The sequence below is a fragment of the Pan paniscus genome, chromosome 2 (assembly GCF_029289425.2).
Source record: "Pan paniscus chromosome 2, NHGRI_mPanPan1-v2.0_pri, whole genome shotgun sequence".
Lineage (NCBI taxonomy): Eukaryota > Metazoa > Chordata > Mammalia > Primates > Hominidae > Pan > Pan paniscus.
In genome coordinates, this window is record NC_085926.1 from 106,813,412 (window position 1) to 106,833,769 (window position 20,358).

Below are 20,358 nucleotides of genomic sequence, written 5' to 3' on the forward strand. Positions count from 1 at the left end.
ATCCCATTTCAGGTGCTCCCTTTAACCATTACTTGTTTTCTTTATTTTCCCCCCAAATTGGTTTAGTCCTTTTCCTTCCATCTAAACATCACATTATTATATTGTATCCTTTATATAGTTGCTTCTATTTCCTTTTTCCCACACAGTTTTTGTCTTTTTTTTTCTTTTATTCCCCTATTGATAATACATTCAGCACATTCCCATTCTATAGAGTTAGTTGTTTGTTTGTATTTATTTATTTATTTATTTTTTTGAGAAAGTCTTGCTCTGTCGCCCAGGCTGGAGTGCAGTGGCACGATCTCAGCTCACTACAACCTCTGCCTCCTGGATTCAAGCGATTCCCCTGCCTCAGCCTCCCGAGTAGCTGGGACTACAGGCGCATGCCACCATGCCCAGCTAATTTTTTGTATTTTAGTAGAGATGGGGTTTCACCATTTTGGCCAGGATAGTCCCGATCTCCCGACCTCGTGATCTGCCCACCTTGGCCTCCCAAAGTGCTGGGATTACAGGCATGAGCCACCGCGCCCGGCCAGAGTTAGTTTTTATGTGTTACACTAGTATTCTTTCTAGGCACCACCGTTCATACTTCAAGCACCTCCATCTGAAAAATCCACATTATGTTTTAAAAACATTAGCCTGTTTGGGCAATTATTTTTACTCCATACCTACTTTTTCTTATTCTTATTAAGCAATGACACTCTTCACTTTTGTTTTCAATTTTTTTGCTGATTTTTTTCCTTTTCTTTCAAATTAATGCTCAGCTGGTGACTATCCTTTTGTCAAGAGTGAGATTTTAGTAATTTCATTTCAAATCAAGCATTACTTATATATCTTTTAACTTTAAAATATCATACCGTCTTAATAATACCAGTGTGTTTTCAACTAACTCGTTCATTGAAACTTCCTGACTCAAATGAGTGCAATTAATTTCTGGCTTGTTATATAACATGTATTTAGAATGTATGTATAATATTAATAACAAACTTTGTCATTAAAAAATGTTTTTACAGAAAATATTTCATTTACCTCTGACATGTACTCTGTGATGTAGGCATTATTGTCCCTACTTCATGGATAAATTGAGCACCAGAGCTTTAAAGCAATTTGCGTGTTGTCACAGGGCAAATGCATTGCAAAACTGGTACCAAATCCATATCTTCTGATTCTTAACCCTGGATTTGTTCCATTATACATCAGGCTACCATTTGACTAAATTCTTATGCATCTACTTTAATTCCAGGCAAATCTGCAAAATAATTAGTGGCCTGAGTGCAAACATTTTCTTCACATAGAAGGAAATCAACATATACTTTATGTCATGTCGTATTTATCAGTTTACAATTTCCTGGTCTATATTAACTATTTTTTCTTTATATGCTTCTTGACATTATTTACATTTCTCAGGTTTTTTGATTTTGCTGAACTTGTGGCTACTATGCAATATGTTTTAGCCTCTCTAGGCTTCTCCCAACATTTGTGTGCACTTGTATTCACAAGACTAATATGAAAGTAGTTGAAAATAACTGCATCTTTTACATGCAGTTCATGGTAGAACATTTCCTCTGGACTAGAAGTATGTTTCTGACATATTCCAAATGGAATACATTCATCACTTTTGGTCCCATAGCAGCTTAGTGCATATGCTCCGCAAAATCTTCCCTCATTTAGTCCTTCACAGAATTCTTCCAAACACATTGACATGTGACATGTCCGTTTCATCCTCCAGTATGATTACTTTCATAAATTGTTCCACTAATGTGTCTTTAACAGTTAATAACCTCTCTGGAGAATAACTCAACTTTGTTACACATAAATTTAACTAAAATAAGTTTTGTAGTTGTTTGGTGACTTACTGAATTATTTGAAAATGTTATTGCTAGTTCCTTACTAATATAGAGTGTTTTCACATGTTCAAGTTGAAAAATAGTCATTTGGTCACTATTTTCTCGTGATTATTGTCAGAGAGTTAGATAATAGTGGTCTTTATTTTTACATTAATAACTTTTTTGCAAGGTTTTGGCTTTTATTTAATGCCAGGTTGAAAAATAAGCCATTCAAATATAATAAACATTGTGCTGTATGTGTGCATCTAGTTCAACAGTAAAGAAAATTTACTGATGAATGGATAATACAGAATTTTCTATAACATTGATGTTAAGACTGTACCCTGATTATCCCTTACTTTTTTTCAATAATTCATCATGAATCTATTGCCTTCAATTAAAAAAAATTCTTAAAACTACATTTGTTAAATAGCTTTTGAATTCTTATATTTGACCTAGAAGTAAAAATACTTTTATTTGGCTTTGAACTGCCTCATTCAAGGTTTAACAGTGAGTTGCTTACTGAGATTCATCACATAGTTTTTTTCTGTGGTTTTGTTGTCCTACAACACATCTCTGGTAAGTCTTGTCCTGGCAGACCAAAAATAACTTTTTTTTTCTTAGAAGCTGTTCTACTGTTTTGGTTAATTTTAGAGCCTGTGTTCCAACTTTTTCCAGGTCTCTTCTTCCTAGCACGCTCATTTCTCCTTCCCTCTCCTTTGTACAATGTGGATGAAATGAAGTCATGATCAGAGCAGCTTTATTAATATCATTTTTACGTTGTTACTCATGCCAAGAAATGTTAAAAGTAGATAGATAGATAGATAGAGATAGATAGATAGATAGATAGATAGATAGATAGATAGATAGATATTGATAAAAGAAAAGTCTCCTATTGGTTTTTTTCATTTTTGGTAACAAAGAAAAGCCTATTCAAACCACATGGGCAAAGATAAAAACTTATAAGAATGCAGAGGTGTTTCATGGAACCCAAAGGCAGAAAGTACAGTCATGCCCTGCAGTGGACTGGAGCCACAAGGGAGGCAGGAAGGAAGGTTCCAGCTCTCTCTGCTTAGTGTTTCTGTGCATAAAACCGCAATGCATCCAGGCTGTACATCGTCTCCAAGCTGCACTGTTTCCACCCCAAATTACCAAGAAAGTTGCTCTGGTTTCTCTTCAAATCATATAAATCTTTCTTTCTTGGTAATTTGGTAAAAGGCAAGTCTGATTGGCCCAAGAGGAGACCTTTAACCCTACTTCAATCAGAGGTGCCCTGAGAGCCTTGGTCAAATATATTAATTGACATTGAGGCTAAACTCCCCTCAGAACACACTTTAGAATATTTAACAAAGGTATGTCAACATTTCTTTTAACTTGTCTATTTTGAATATCTTTCAGATAAAATGTACAGCTACTCCAGTGACCACACCAGGTATGTTGTGATTCAGTCATGGATCATGATTCCCAACTAATAAGCAAAAGTAACAATGCTATATTGTTTAAAGATTTGGCTCATGGATATTGTACTTAGGTTAAAATGAAATGAGAAGTGAGTTTTAATTACTTTTGCTCTCATCTAAAGATTAGAAGCTATAACATTATTATCTGTCCTAGTTATTTGCACACTGTGAGTCAACAAGAAAGCTGGTTGAAGGATAAAATGAGATTCTAACCTGATAACTATAGAATTATCATTAATTTCAGAGGCAGATATCCTAGATTATGATCCAGCTTAGATACAGAATTGTGCTACACTTCAAAATCCATAGTAGAAAACAATCTGGCAACCTAATACAATTTAAGATATGTATACACGGGCCAGGCACGGTGGTTCATGCCTGTAATCCCAGCACTTTGGGAGGCTGAGGCGGGCAGATCACGAGGTCAGGAGATGGAGGCCATCCTGGCTAACATGGTGAAACCCTGTCTCTAGAAAAAAAACAAAACAAAACAAAAAAAATTAGCTGGGCGTGGCGGCACATGCCTGTAGTCCCAGCTACTCAGGAGGCTGAGGCAGGAGAATCACTTGAACCCGGGAGGCGGAGGTTGCAGTGAGCCGAGATGGCACCACTGCACTCCAGCTGGATGACAGAGTGAGACTCTGTCTCAAGGAAAAAAAAAAAAAAAAAAAGATGTGTATACACAGTAGCGCTATGCTGTTTGTAGAGTTAATGTCAATCAATAGGGAAACGTGATGAACAGATACTCTGAAAGAATATGCTGTTATAGATATCACTTATTCTCTTTAATAGTTATTGAGCTATTTGCAAAGAAATTTGTATAGTAGTATACATTTTTTTAAAAAAATATTTATGGCATAAATCGTAGTAAAGAAATTTTACTTTTTTTGGATAGAATATTCTGACCCAGATGTGTCAATGTATTGGAGATTTCTGTTTTAGGGGTAAAAAAAAAAATCTAAATAAAGAGAATTTCCTAGAGGGCTCTTCAAGACCTTTCTGAAATGGTAGACTGAAAGGTCTTTGAAAAACACAGAGCTTTCTCACTGGGTAGGATAAGAACATAAGCCTTTTTGGTCTCTTTAAGGTCTTTTTAAAAAAAAAATTCTTTTTCCATGTGAAAATTTCTTGAGCAAGTATAAGATCTGGGCTGCAGGCATACCCCGTCACACACAAAATCTGTTTTTATGACTACTCTTAACATTGAATTATTTAACATTAGATACTTTTCAAGTCATTAGTTTATATCAAGAATGATTTGCTTACTGCTCTTTTGGTTTCTTTTTACAACACATAATGATGAAAATCCTATATAATCACACAGTAAGAGCTAATCTCTTTAATGATCTATTTAATACTTGTAATTTGAAGGGCAATTAAGATGCAATGTGATAGAAAGTCTTGTGATTTGACTATTTAGCTAAATTAGGTTGATGGTTTAGGGATTAGGATGGGAGCAATGAGAGGGAAAATTGGTAAAATACCTGCCTCAAAGCAATCAGGCTTTTAGCTGTAGGGCAAATGTAAAAAAAAAAAAAAAGCTTTTATAACATTTATTCATTCAATAAATATTCACTCAACAAACAGGCACTGTGCTAGACAATAGCAAAATAAGTTTGCTGCTTACCAATCCCAAGGGAGGATATAGGATAGCAAAGATCATTACTATGCCAACCACCAGGAATAGGAGTCTGAGCACTTCAGCCCACTGTGTCTTGGGATGCACATTTACTACTTTCCTGAGTCTGGTGAGACAAAACACACAAACAATGAGTTACATAAAGTGAGCTTATTACTTACTCAGCAAAGGACAACCAAAGTCTAAGATTCATTCAGAGATAGTTCCCCAAGCCTCAGAAAAGCTGTCCAAGGTGGATGGAAACTCATCTTCCTGTTCCCCACCTGCACTGCAGCTGAAGGACTCCAGAAAGCAGCCTACCTTTGGGTTTACCCCTAAGGGGCAACATGATATGCTGGGCTAAAGCACTGAAGGATATCCTGTTTCTGTGAGAGACTAGAATAAAACCTAGGCTGTTCCAGCTGATTCTTCTTTATCCCTGAAGGTTGCATTTCCAGCACATTCTACAGTTATTCTTAAAAATTAGAAGTGAGAAAAGAAGGACCAGTTGGGTGCAAAGTCACCCAGAGAACTGTCCTGCAACAACAAAGATACAAAGATGGAAAGGCATGAATCTTTCCCTTAAGGATTTATAAAATAATCTATTGTCTATTGTAACAAATCTCCAGTTAGGCAAAATTTGAATATACAATGCAGATTTTTTTCTATAAAAAAGCGTTGATATTTTAATTCACAAGTTTATGTATATACCTTATATTTTGTCTATTTCTCTTGCTTATGTGGTTTGGGAACAAAAATCTCTTTTGTAAAGGGGCATGGAAGCTCCACAAACAAACCAGCAAGCGAACTAAAAACTATCTGAATCCATTAAACATTAAAACAGGACAAGTGAAAATAAGGTCTATGTTTCTTGGGTGGGGCTTGCGTTACTGATGCCTCTTCAGTTCCAACATGGTTTGTGGCCATAGAGAAAGGAAATAAACTTCTATCGCACTGGGTTCTCTGTTGCACTCTCTCCCCACTCCTATTCAATACTGGCTTATGCTGGAAGGGAAAGGAATTGCTTCTCTCATCTTATTTCTCTGTTTCCCCATTCCCTGCCCTTCCTGCAACAGTATGTCAGAAACATGATCACTTTAAGGAAACCATAGCACCTAAATCAAGCAGAAAATCAAATACACACTTTCTGCTATTTATTCTTAGGTCACTTTATTTCTCATTTAAAACATAATTCTTGCCTTTTGGTTTGTGTTAGGAGGATAATACTGTGAGACTATCATGGATTTGAGATCCAGGCAATTCTGAATTTTAAACAGACTTGCAATTAGTGGATTCGTAGTCTTGGGGAAATGAGCATTGGTGAAATTTGGTTTTATCATATGAAGAATAAGGTTTATAATATAATACTTTATTTACAGAGGGTAGTTGACTAAAAAGCTGCTGTTTTATTGAATAAAAATTAATGCCTCTGAAAATTCCTGCCCACTTGCAGTATGTTCACACCCTAATTCAAGAAAGCAGTTCAGGTTTACAATTACATTAAGCTTATCATGACTCCTCAGTTTTCAGAGTCTCTCTCAAAAAGCTTAGGATGCATTTCCAGCAGATTTTCATGAACTGCTTCTGGGGGACACTGGAGGTGCTTTTATCATAAAACATTAATTCAGCTCAGCTACTCTTCTACTTTCCGGTGATTTCTTGAATTTCTGGAGCTCTGCAGGGTGGGGATCTTCTGTATTTCCTTTCTTTGCTAACTATGCTACCTAAATATAACTAGTCTCATCTGTCCTCTTGACCCATTCTCAAGGTTGAGAATCCTTATGACAAGAGAACTCTTGGGTCCCCTTCCCTGACATCTCAGACTTCCAAGTGGCTATGCAGGTGGGGCCTTCACTAGACCCAGTACCACATGTGTAACCAAAGTGTCTCTACGTCTTCCAGCCTCCTGTTTGTTTCAATGTACAAATAATCATAACCCAAGCCCCAACCCCATATAACTGCAAGAAGTCTGGTCCCTTTCCTAAGCAATTCTGAGAATCTCGGGGTTCCCCAAACCTTATTCTTGGCTGCCCCCTTGTCATCTCTAGCTCCGTCACTGCTCTTGGATTCTCCATCATTTTAGAAATTGTCATGCTGGCAGTTCTTTCCAGTATCCTTTCCGCCAAACTTTGGCAAAAGACCCTTCTTTTCAAGTGCTCTAAAGCACTGGCAATGTGAGCTCATTGTGCTTAACAGACTTTACAAAGAAATGAGCATATTAGAGAGGCACGTGAACACTAATCAACAGAATGAGAATTTAGTGTTAGATATCATGGCTATGAGCATCCATTAACCATCACTTCAGAGACAACACTGCTGGATTCACTTCTCAGCCTCAGTCACACAAAATAGTGCTAGGATTTATATTCTTCCTCTGGATCAGGGTTCTCTATTTGGTGCCCTCCTGCGCCAAGTTCAAGACATCTACACTCATACCACAGCCCATGCCAGAGAAAGCGAAAATGTAATAAGCATATATGCATCACTCTGTCAACTTTTCCTTTGTGATTCTGCATTGTTACTTTTTCTGTCCCCTTTGTATCATTCCCACCAATATATAAACAGACTGTATTGTTTATACCTTTAAAAAACCAACCATCTCCTTAAAACTAGATTGCCAGCCGGGCGTGGTGGCTCACGCCTGTAATCTCAGCACTTTGGGAGGCCGAGGCAGGCAGATCACCAGGTCAAGAGATTGAGATAATCCTGGCCAACATAGTAAAACTCTGTCTCCATTAAAAATACAAAAATTTGCTGGGCATGGCGTCATGCGCCTGTAGTCCCAGCTACTTGGGAGGCTGAGGCAGGAGAATCACTTGAACCCGGGAGGTGGAGGTTGCAGTGAGCCAAGATCACACCACTGCACTCCAACATGGTGACAGAGCAAGACTCCGTCTCAAAAAAACAAAAACAAAAATAAACAAAACAACAACAACAAAACTAGATTGCCTTACAGCTACCTCTTCATTGCTCTTTTCTCTTTTACAAGAAAACTTGAAAGTTCCCTCTATATTCTGTCCATATTTGCTGGCTTTTCTTCCTCTTTTCCTCTTCTTTCTTGAACCTACTCTATTCCATATGTCCTCACTAATACACTGACTCTACTCTTGTCAAGGTTACCATGATCAAATCTCGGTTTCAGCTTGCTGAGTCCCTCTGCAGCATTTGACACCCTGACACTCTCTACTTGAAACACTTGATTCTCTGGGCTCTGAGCCACCTCCCTCTTTGGTTTTCTTCTTCTCTTACCAGCAGCCCCTTCTCCTTTGCTGGTTTCTGAATCTTAAACATCACAGTTCCCAGGGCCTCATTCCATAAATAATGTCATCCTCTCTCATGGCTTTAAACATTTACACACTTACGGAGCCCAAGCTTACATCTTTGCCTATTCAGAGTAACAACTATGAAGCAAATCAGGTTAGCAATTACCAAAACCAACTTCTGATAGATCCCAAAGCTTGTCCTTTCCCATCTCTGGCAACTTCTCAGGCCCTTAAAATAGATTTATTTCGTTTTGTAAAAAAGTCTTTCAATTTTATTTGGATGTTGGAATCCTGCACTTGTATTCTAGAACTTGGGAACTGAAAAGAACAATAGAAATCAACTAGTTTAATCTCATTTTTTAAGTAAGACAATCTAAACTTAGAGAATTTAAGTCCAAGGTGATCAGGTAGAAGTAGTGATTTTTTTTTTTTTTTTTTTTTTTTTGAGACGGAGTCTCGCTCTGACTCCCAGGTTGGAGTGCAGTGGTGCAATTCCGGCTCACTGCCTTCTCTGCCTCCTGGGTTCATGCCAGATTATTTTTTAATTTGAATTTAGTTATTTAAATGGACTTTGATCACAAACTACTTGAGGAATTTTTTAAATAAAAGACCTAATAAATAATAAATATAAATATAAATGTAAAAAATAGGAACTAGAAAAAATATAAATGTGGCCAGGCACAGTGGCTCACGCCTATAATCCCAGCACTTTGGGAGGCCGAGGTGGGCAGATAATGAGGTCAGAAAATCGAGACTATCCTGGCTAACACGGTGAAACCCCGTCTCTACTAAAAATACAAAAAATTAGCTGGGTGTGGTGGCGGGCACCTGTAGTCCCAGCTACTCGGGAGGCTGAGGCAGCAGAATGACGTGAATCTGGGAGGCGGAGCTTGCAGTGAGCCGAGATTGCTCCACTGCACTCCAGCCTGGGTGACAGAGAGAGACTCTGTCTCAAAAAAAAAAAAAAAAAAAAGAAATACATGTATATATATATGAAAGCACAAAGCACCATAGTAATAGATATAATTAATATATTTTTCTTAATTTTGGAGTGTCAGTAAATGTACTTACTGGTTAGAGAATTATTTCAGGCATGTTCAGAACAATGGAGAGTCTGGTCTGGCTGAAAACTCAGAGGTACACTAGCCTCTCAGATATGAGTTCAATTATTAATTTATTTTTAAAAGTAATTAATCATCCACATAAAATACTGCCAAACATTTGCTCCTGAGGTTTATTACACATTTACAACAGGCTGGAGCTATTTGGCATTGCCAAGAATATATTTTTAAATTTGTTTGTTAGGCAATTGCTCCTGAATAATAGTTTATTTGAGATGATTAATCATTTGAGATGGGCCTGTAGACACAGGACACTGCATTATAAATCACATCTTATTTTCATTCATAGGGAATAAAACAATACTCATTTTTTGGACATGATTTATCATTTGCAAGTTGGATCTGCCATCTATGTGGGCTAGGAAAATGGATGGATTGTCTTATTAAAAATTCTTCAGTTTTTGCTATTATATTATTGGCATGGAGAAAAATCATGAGCAGGGACTACTTGATATCCCAATATTAAGCTGTATTGAATTACTGGATGGAAAAAAGGTTACAGATGAGTTCCTTTGTTATCAGATGAGTGAAGTGTTTGCCCATATCTGGGCTTTTCAAGCCATTTCATACAGGTATCATTTGAACTGTTATTTTTTTAATACCTACATACTATTTACATATACTGTGTCTTTTTTCAGTGGCATAGAGAGTAATACAGGTGTTATGCCTTGAGATAAGAGTCCTTTTTTTTTTCTTTTGATGAAATTCCCTCCAGCTCTCAGTGACATGTAATCTCAAAGTTAAAGCAGTCGGTACTATTTTATGAAATGCGACTCTCACCACCTGATAAGTTCCTCAGTTCCCAGACTGCCATTGTGAAATCTGGTCACTAGGGCCATCATCAATGGTAGGATGACATTGGTAGAATGACAGTCTAGTGACAATGGTAGGATGTATACTGTAATCCTAATAGCATTACGCACGTGAGGCTGGAAGGAACTTTAATCAGCAAGCAAGAGCAAATAGCTGTGTATTCTTGTCAGTTCTCTTGACCTGGGGGTGGGGGAGTCATAAAACTGTAGTCCCTGTATAGTCTCTAGACTGTTTCCCCACAGCCTTTGAATTGTATCACCCACTGAATAACTTCCTCATGATGTGGACTGAGCACGGGGCTTTACAACTAAACTTGCTGTACAATCCTAGCACTGCCAGTTACTGACTGTGTATCTGTGGACAATGTCATTAACCTCTATGAGCTGCAAATACCTTATATGCACAATAGGGATAAAAATATGCATCTCATATGATTGTCCTGAGGGTTGAATGAGCACTTGCATAGAGAAAAGGTTTCACAACTGGTAGTTGTTGCTGATAGTTGAGATCAGCCTAGGGAAAATAAATTAATCTATCTGAATCTCAGGGTTCTCCCCTGTAAAGCAGGGAAGAATACTACTACTTTTGGAGAATTTTCTTTGTGAGTTTTTGATACAATGTATGTAAAACACCTAACTCACCATCTGGACATAATAGGTGATCAATCATTTTATTGCATCTGCTAACCTCAGTCTGTAATACTCAGAAAACATGGTTTTAAGAGACTGTTTGGACTGATATTCTGGGTGAGTAAAGAGGCAGTACATTGTACAATAAAGAGCATGGATTACCTGGGTTCTAATTCTAACTCTGCTATTTATTAGTCGTAATCTTGAGCAAGTCATATAACCTCTCTGTGCCTCAGATTTCTTATCTGCATAAGGAGGATGATATAGTACCTATGTTGGAATTGAGAGAATTAAATGAACAAACATAGGAAATATACTCGATGTAGCACCTAATATACAGTTACTATTGAATAAGTATTTGCTATCATGATTCCCTGTAAGAAGATCCAAAAACCAACTTTTTAAATTCACACGGAACACAGATACACATACACACATGCATGCACGTGTTCACTCACTTGCACAAGAACACACCTACTGTGGTTGGCTGGGGGTAACCAAGAATAGGCAATAGTTCACTTAATATTGAATTTAGCTGAGAAGTCAGTTATGAATTATGTGAAAAGTGGAATCTAATAAGGTAAATTATTTTTCCTTGTTATAGGGTTGATGAGTATTATATTGAAGACACACCAATTTATGGTAACTTAGATGATATGATTTCAGGTAAGTTTTCCATAAATTAAATTTATAAATAAGTAAGTCCCAGTTGGTTTCACAAAATAATTTAAGTGGCGCTTTAAAAAAATCAAATCACACTTAGCTATCCCAGTGATAACCATCAATTCAAGAACTTTTAGTACATTAATTAGGCTACATTTCCAAAGCTGCATATTGTAAGTTGTATTACAATAGCCACTCTAAATCAACATCCTGTTTTTCTATATTCTCTTCATTTCACTCTAGTAGTAATGAGAATACAGGAAGACTATTACCATGAATTTCGACACACACCGAATTCTATGAAATAAAGCTATTTCTAGGACAGAAAGTGGTCCACAGAAACAGTGCTTTGTGCTCAATATACAAAAGCAAATGTACAGTGAATAGCATGGAACGATGAACAGTTTCTTTGGTTTCTCATATTTTAAATAGAGAATGTAGGGCTGGATTGATGGCAGGTGGGAGAAAGAGGAACTAAATTGTTGCTGAGTGGTTTATATATTTATTTTGTTCTTATGTAATAAGTGCTCTTCAGTTCCCAGCATCCCTTATCACTTGTGTCATCCCAGACACCTAAAAATGAAACATCCCTAAATTTCTCCAAACAGATAACCTTGGTCTGATCCTAGAGTTCTGATGATAGAAGCTACCACCCTTTCCCTGCAAGTACTCATTCAATACATCAGAGGAGACTTGGGGGTTAAATGCTGTTGAACTCCAAGTTTTGAACACAGAGACATCCAGTAATGTAGGAAATTTATCTAAAAATCTATATATTAAAACAGTATGGAATCATCTTAAAGTTAGAAATGTGGGAATTTTCTTTTGCGTGATTCAAGAATTTATTTTTATCTTTCCTTTCATTGTAGAGTGTCCTCTAATGCTCTAAGGAATCAAAAATTATTTTTTGGAAATATATTATTCAAAATAATTTGTCCCCATTTCACTTTGGAGAATCATGTTAGTCACCTATAATACTCAACTACTCAAATTCTTATGTATTCTGATGGCTCCAAACCCATTATACCTGCTACTTCCATACTTAAGTGAGCCCAGGTGCCGCTTGCACACATTCTGATTTAGCAGGTCCAGGCTAAGGCTTAGAGATCTGCTACTTAACATCCCAGGTGATTCTGATGCAGATTTTCCATGGACCATGATTTGAGAAACACCACTCTACATACCCTTTCTCTGTGTTGCTTTTCAGAAAGAGCTCAATGATTATTAAGTCGCTTTTCTTATAGTAAATATATCTTTCTCTCTCTGAGGGTCAAACTGGTACAATCCACACTTCTGTCAGGTTACTGGCCATCCTATGAGTCACTACTTCACTTTCTTCTTCCTTTTAAATGGACATATCTGGGGGAAGAAAGGTATGGATGATTCAAAAGGCATGTCCCCATAGGATGAAATGAGTACAGATCTGCTGGCTGCTGGACACTGTACAAAAGCCCCAAATACTAAGGACCAGCATTGTGCAGCCCCAGACCCTTAGGCAGTCTGGCTGAGATGTCCACCACTGATTGATGGGACAAAAGTCATAATATAAACCCTCTTTTTCAAAATTAAGATGTGGGACTTAAAATGTCCCTGAGCAAAACTCCTTACTCAAAGAACAAATTTCAAAATTGTAATCACTGATGTATGTGCACTGTGCTTTGTGGCACCATGCACCATTTGCAGTCTATCTTAAATAAAGAATACTGGCAATCCCTTAACTTGTGAGATCTCTATAACATCCAAATGGTAGCTTAAGACTGTCATGTCCTGCAGTGGTACAAGAAAATTCATATGATCTAGTTCTTATTCCAAGGATTTATTTTTATCTTACTAACCTTTAGCTCAAGAGACTTCACCGCCTGATCTGCAGGTAACAGTTTGGGCTTCCTTACCTCTTTCTATCTCCACCAAAAAGACTAGTTAAGTAATTCTTGGGCAGTTTATATTTACAGCCAAATGTTGTTTGGATCATGTATTTTTAATCATACTAGTATTTTTAAATTTTCTATTGTGAATCACAATCTTTTTAATTCCCAAGAACCAATGGATGAAAATTGCTATGAACAAATGAAAGCCCGACCAGAGAAATCTGTAAATAAGATGCAGGAAGCCACCCCATCTGCACAGGTGAGTTTTGTTTTCTGTTTCCACATTTGCACATTTCAAGGGCATAAGAGTAGTACATTATGATACACATCTGAAATAGCCTGTTAGAAATTTTGCAATCAATCAGATGTCAAGTTCTGGGACATGAGCTCTAACTCAGGGTCATGTAAACAGAACTCAAACCATATTCAAAGAGTCAAAATTGTACACAATCACAAAGGCAATAGATTTTAAGGGAATAATGGAATTCTTCCTAAGTAATCTATTAAGCTTTTTCTTTCTGATTGAAAATTTTGTGTATATCACAGAGATAATATAATATAGAAGGTGACACATGGATAATGCTCACAAGACCTAAATGTCAGGAATTCAAAATACAGAGCTGGGGTAGGGAGAGGGAGACCTTTAGTTATAAGATAAATTAGCTAGATACAAAACATCATATCCCTATTTTAAAAGGCAGATGACTTTCAATTTTAATACAAGTCCTGTGGCTGTGGTCTTATGGCAAGAGATTGCAAAATATACACACAGTTTATGTGGAGGTAAGCAGGACAAAAACCTAAGGAGAAACATAAAAATACAGGAAGAAATGGATAGTTTCTCTTTTTCCTACCACAATCTGTTCAACCTCTTCAGTTTTAGTTCTAACTTTATTAAAAGCCATTAGAAATTTTTAGCCTACATGCTCCTGAAATGCTATACATTTCAATTAAAATAGTTTTTCTTCTCCTCTCAGATCCTGTCTTGTTACTGCCTAGAAATGGTAATAGAGCCAGCATTTCCTAAGCAATTGTTACGTGTTGGTCTTGTACTATGTGCTTTATGTGCATTATCTCCTTAGATTCCTATGAGGGAGGCAGCACTATCATTCCCATTTTACAAATGCTCACAAAGGATGAAAACTTGCCCTAGAACACTTAGGTACTAAGTAAGTAGACAGAATCCAAACTTAGTCCTATCTTACAGAACATTCTCTTTCCTAAAATGGCTCACATCTTGAAAATTTCCCAGTGAGGTAGAATTTTACTCTTTTTCTTTAGATAAATCCCCTAAGAAATCAAACTTTTAAACTTTTTTTTTTGAGACAGAGTTTTGCTCTTTGTCGCCCAGGCTGGAGTGCAATGGCACAATCTCCACTCACTGCAACCTCTGCCTGCCGGGTTCAAGCGATTCTCCTACCTCAGCCTCCCAAGTAGCTGGGATTACAGGTGCCTGCCACCATGCCCAGCTAATTTTTGTATTTTTAGTAGAGGCGGGGTTTCACCATGTTGGTTAGGCTGGTCGCAAACTCCCGACCGCAGTGATCCACCCACCTCGGCCTCCCAAAGTGCTGGAATTACAGGCGTGAGCCATCGTGCCCAGCTGAATATTTTTTAACTAAGAAACCAAGATGTAATAGGATTTGGGAAAAATATACTCACCAAATCTGCCATATAATGTTTAGTTAATTATAAAATATATTTTAGATAAACATATGGAAAACCTGCATGATATAATATGATTTGCTAAATCCATGATAATAAAAAGAAAACCTCTCAAAGAAGGTTAAAATACATTATCTGAAGTGTAGAGATTCACAGCACTTTAGTTGTAAAAGTACTGAGAATTCTGAATAGAAGTTACTATTTAATACACATGATTTGTACAGGGTAGCTTTATTTGACCTGCATCTGGCTTTCACTCAAGTGAAAATTATGCAAAGCCTTAAAATGTCTTTAAAAGCCTGCTCTTTTATAAATTGTGTATTTAAAGGTACTTCTAAGAAAATTAGTCTTTTCTATTATACTATTCTCATAAATTTAGTTTCACAAATTAGAGGTAATATCTTCGTATTTGCTCAATTTTATTTCACTACAGTGATTATTATCATAAAAAAACACTACCTAGTTTGCTACTACAATACCTACTTTGTTACTTTGGTCAACCACGAAAGCATAAGGAACTAGGATATTATGCATAAAGCTTGATAGACAAAGTGTTTCTTCGTTGGAAAAAATGTAAATAGGCTCCTTGGCCTTTGAAAATGATGTGTACAGTTCAGAAATTGTAATTTTAGTATCTCAGTCTTCTATTAACTAGGAAGAGTTAATCAGAAAGCCTAGTAATAAAGTGAGTTCACAAGAGTCCCCAAATCCCAAAACATTTGAAAAATACAAGTGTGAGCTTGCTCCTCTTCTCTTCATATCCAAATCTCTAATCAATCTTTTCCTCCTATGTCAGAAGCATCCTGTCTCCTTTCCAAAGCCAATGCTCTTATTCATGATCTTGACCCTTTCGCCTAATTATTTCAGGATCTTGTACTTTCAATTATTGAACTTTTCTCAAGTTTCCATTTTTTTAATGACTCATTAATATTTGCCTACCAATATGTGAAAATCCCTCCAATATTAAAAAAAAAAAACACCTTACTTGAACTGTTTTTCCTTCTAATTTCTAAACTGATTCTTAGCTTCTTCCTCTATTGTTTTGATTTCTTTGTATAGATACACATTCATTTCCCTGGCTATGTGTTTTCCACCCATGCACTTAACTAACACTGCAGTGTGGAAGTCTCCAGTGACTATTAAACATACAATTTGTGGTCCTTTCTTAGGACTCACATTCTTTAACTCTGCAGCACTTGATAAAGTTGACCAAGTGTTGACCACACATGCATTATTTGGAATGCCTTCAGTTATAAATGAAGAAAACAGGTTGAGATTAAATTAGAAATAACTTGACAACAGTATATGGCAGTGGGAAGAAACTAGAGCATGGATCCAGTTAGGCAGCTATTACAATTTTTCCAGAAATGAGGATTTTAAGAATAAAAAGCTAGACACAACAACAACAACAACAAAAAAAAAAAACCACACAGCCAGGTGTGGTGGCTCACGCCTATAATCCCAGCACTTTGGGAGGCCAAGGCGGGCAGATCACCTGAGATCAAGTGTTCAAGACCAGCCTGGCCAACGTGGCGAAACTCCGTCTCTACTAAAAATACAAAAATTAGCCAGGCGTGGTGGTGGGCACCGATAATCCCAGCTACTTGGGAGGCTGAGGCAGGAGAATCGCTTGAACCTGGGAGGCAGAGGTTGCAGTGAGCTGAGATCGCACCACTGCACTCCAGCCTGGGTGACAAGAGCGAAAGTCCATCTCAAAAAACACACGCGCACGCGCACACACACACACACACACACACACACACACACACACAGCAGAGGGTATAAATAGAACCATCTTTTCTATCTGGCAGAGAATATAAAATGTTTCACTATTAACATGAAAACAAGTGCCAACGGGGAGATGCTTACTTATGCATTAGAAATGTTGTTAATCCAAATGTTATTTCTTCACCCTGTCCCTGCAAATCAATACAATTTTGGCCTAGTCTTAAAGAGTAATGCTTAATACATAAATCTTTGGTTTGTTCAATGGCTGTCTTAAAGTTTTAGTCTACAACTTTTCATAATTACAGTGCTACCTTACTTTTGAACAGTAGTTATAACTTTCATATACATTATCTCTATGTACTAACCATAACAACACTATGATGATTTGCATTTTCTAGGCAAGAAAATTGAGGTTCAGAATATTTTTAAAAACCTGACCAAGATCCCATGATCACTGTATGGCAGAGCTGGGATTCAGTCATAGTCTTTCCAATGCCAAATTCAAGGTCTTGCCTTTAGCATGTTGCTTCCCCTAGATAGCCTAGTTTCCTGTCTTTCTTTAGCATTGACCCAGGTCTAGTCCGGAGAAGCCCACTGGGCCCTCTTGGATGTGAATGGATATCTCCAAGGCCAATCCAAAATGAGCTCAAAAGGGAACTGGGGAAGGCAGATAAGAAAATAATAGGGAAAGATAAGAAATTTAGTTATTTGCCAGATATCTATCATGTAAGTGAATATTGTTATCTTTATACTTCTGAATCTTAAAAATGTAGAAAAACTGGGACTTTTGTGGTACCATTAAATGACCAATTGTTAGGTACATGTAAAGTAGACCCTTGTGATTTGGTAAACTCCTTCCTATCATGCTTATTCCTACTTTAATAAACTGGAGTATAGTTACTTGGTAAGAGCGACACAGGGCCAGAACTACCTTAGGTGGAGGTGGAGGTAGAGGCAGGTAAGAATCAACCTAAAATGTTCATGTACTGTTAGAGTATAATAAAGAAATAAAAATCTAGGAAAAAGTTTCATCTAAGCACTTTTTCAACTCAAGAGTGTTGGCTGACTATAGTTTTCTGTTCTGTTTTTTGTTTTTGTTTTTTGTACTGACAAATTTGGCAAAACAAGGTAGGTGAGGCCTAGAAAACAAGTTACTTGGTTTTCATACGCCACAGAAATTTCCAGAAGTCAAGCTAAAGAACAGACTAACAATGAAAAATTAACATCCCTTTCTTTTAGGCAACCAATGAAACACAGATGTGCTACGCCTCACTTGATCACAGCGTTAAGGGGAAGCGTAGAAAGCCCAGGAAACAGAATACTCATTTCTCAGACAAGGTTGGAGATGAGCAACTACATGCAATAGATGCCAGCGTTTCTAAGACCACCTTAGTAGACAGTTTCTCCCCAGAAAGCCAGGCAGTAGAGGAAAACATTCATGATGATCCCATCAGACTCTTTGGATTGATCCGTGCTAAGAGAGAACCTATAAACTAGCTGGACCATGATCTAGTTCAATGATTTGGCTCCTATTGAAGATGGCTTCTAAGAAAACAAGATGCGCAGAGGACACAGAAGGACTTGGCAGCAGGGTGATGACCTGATCATTTGTTGACGGGATGGTGGCTTACCTCTTATTCACAGCTTACACTTATGCATGCCAAATGTAAGGCCATGAAAATCAGTATTTCAAATAACTTAAAAAATGCTTTACTACTAAAATGTAAAAAATTAATGTGCTCACCTCGGCAGCACATATACTAAAAATTAATAAGACCCAGCTTGAAAATTGAGCCTGATAACAAGATTACAAATTCACAATACCTAATACTTAGGGAAATATAAAAATTTAAGCATGAATGTATTCTGGAACACATTAGAAGAAAAATAAAAGCCAATGAGTTTTTTTTTAATTCTCCTTTCTCACCAATGGGCAATAGCCCATAATTGAAATAAATTTCTGATTGAAAGGTATAGGAAACATTAAAATGCATTACTAAGAGAAGTAATATAATTTTCTTACAAAGTATTTTTCCCAAAGATAGCTTTACTATTTCAGAAATTGTCAAATTAATGCATGCTCCTTACAACAAACAAATATCAAAAAGAGTTTAGGAATTCTACTAGCCAGAGATAATCACTTGGAGAAACTTTCTATATATCCTTCTAAATATTTTTCTGGGCATGCTTATGTATGTACATCAGTTGTTTCTTTTTATTTTTAACCAAAAATGTGGTTTCTTTTGTACACATTACTTAAACTTTCTTTCCACTCAACAATATATTGTGGATTTATTTTCACTGTTATATTTAACTATATATAAATATGCATATATTGTAATTTTAATGTCTGCTTAGCACCCCACTGATAACCAAATCACAGTTTATTTAAATAATTTTAATGACTTTTCAAAAACAATTTATTGATGCAAAAAGCAAGGTTGAGATGACAATGTTTCTTTCAATAATTAAAAAATACTGCTTCACTGTCTTCTCTGTTTCATCAGAAACACATACTATAATACTTGTCTGTGTCCTTAAGTGTGATACACGTTATTTTTCTGATTGTTAAGACTTTCCTTATTACTGGTTCTAATTTGATTATAATATGCCAAGGTATGGTTATTTTTCAAGTGTCTTGTGTTTGGAATTTGTGGAGCTTCTTAGATCTATGTATTTATATTTTCATCAAATTTGGGTGGAGGGAAATGACCAATATTTTTTTTTCTGTGACCCTCCGCATTTTCAAGTTTTTCAATTACTTGCAAATGGTCCCACATTTCACTTATCTGTTTATTTTATTTCATTCTTTTTTGTATTTCATTTTGGATAGTTTTTCTTGCTACATCTTCAAGTTCATGAATCTTTTTTTTCTAAATGATCTAATCTGCCATAATCCTAGACAGGACTTAGATAACTTAGTTTTTATTTCTATAAATTTAGTTTGGGTCTTTTGTCCCCCATATTTCATGTCTCTAACATACTTAATCTCTCATCTAACATCTTCAACCTATGGATACAGTTGTAACAACTGTTTTAATGCTTCTTAAAATCTACTAATTCTGTTATCTGTCATTCTGAGTGAGTTTCAAGTGATTTATTTTTCTCATTGTGGGTTATATTTTTCTGCCTCTTTAAATGCCTGATGATTTTTAATTAGGCAGAAAATACTGTACAATTTCCTTTGTTTGGCGATACATATTTTTGCATTCTTATAAATGTTTTTGAGCTATGTAGCTGAAAACTAACTTGATAGTTTGTTTTCAGTTACATAGCTAACTGAAAACTATCAAGTTACTTGAACACAATTTGATCATTTAGAATCTTGCTTTTAAATTTTGTTAGATTGAGCCAGAGCAGCTTTTAGACTAAGTTAAATTTAGTTTATTAGTGAGGAAAGAACCTCGTTAGTACTTAGTACCACCGTTCATGAATTAGGACATTTTCCACTTTGGCTGTTGATAATCGACACTATTCCCAGCCATGTGTGAGTCATGGGCACTGTTTTCTTTATTATTTTCAGGTGTGTTTTTCCCCAAGTTCGGGTAGTTTTGTCACTTGCGTGCACTGACCAGTACTTAACTGAATACTTGACGGCGACTCTTCACATATCTCCAGAGTTTTCTCTACATGCAGCTCTCTTCTCTCCAGTACTCTGCCTTTTTGACTTCTCTTGACCTGGAGCTCCATCTCCTCAATTCAAGAGA

At 36.6% G+C, this 20,358-nt stretch overlaps 1 protein-coding gene across 1 annotated transcript in view; it reads left to right on the top strand.

The window, feature by feature from the left end:
• The window catches only part of LOC100990994 (T-cell receptor-associated transmembrane adapter 1), a 32,797-nt gene extending 12,907 nt beyond the window's left edge, over nucleotides 1-19,890 (top strand). The window contains exons 3-6 of the mRNA XM_003825064.4: nucleotides 3,222-3,255; nucleotides 11,332-11,393; nucleotides 13,429-13,517; nucleotides 17,891-19,890. Of these exons, the coding sequence (XP_003825112.1) occupies nucleotides 3,222-3,255; nucleotides 11,332-11,393; nucleotides 13,429-13,517; nucleotides 17,891-18,148 (443 nt within the window). The 3' untranslated portion in view covers nucleotides 18,149-19,890. The remainder of the gene's footprint in view (nucleotides 1-3,221; nucleotides 3,256-11,331; nucleotides 11,394-13,428; nucleotides 13,518-17,890) is intronic.
• Nucleotides 19,891-20,358: the final 468 nt, after the last annotated feature.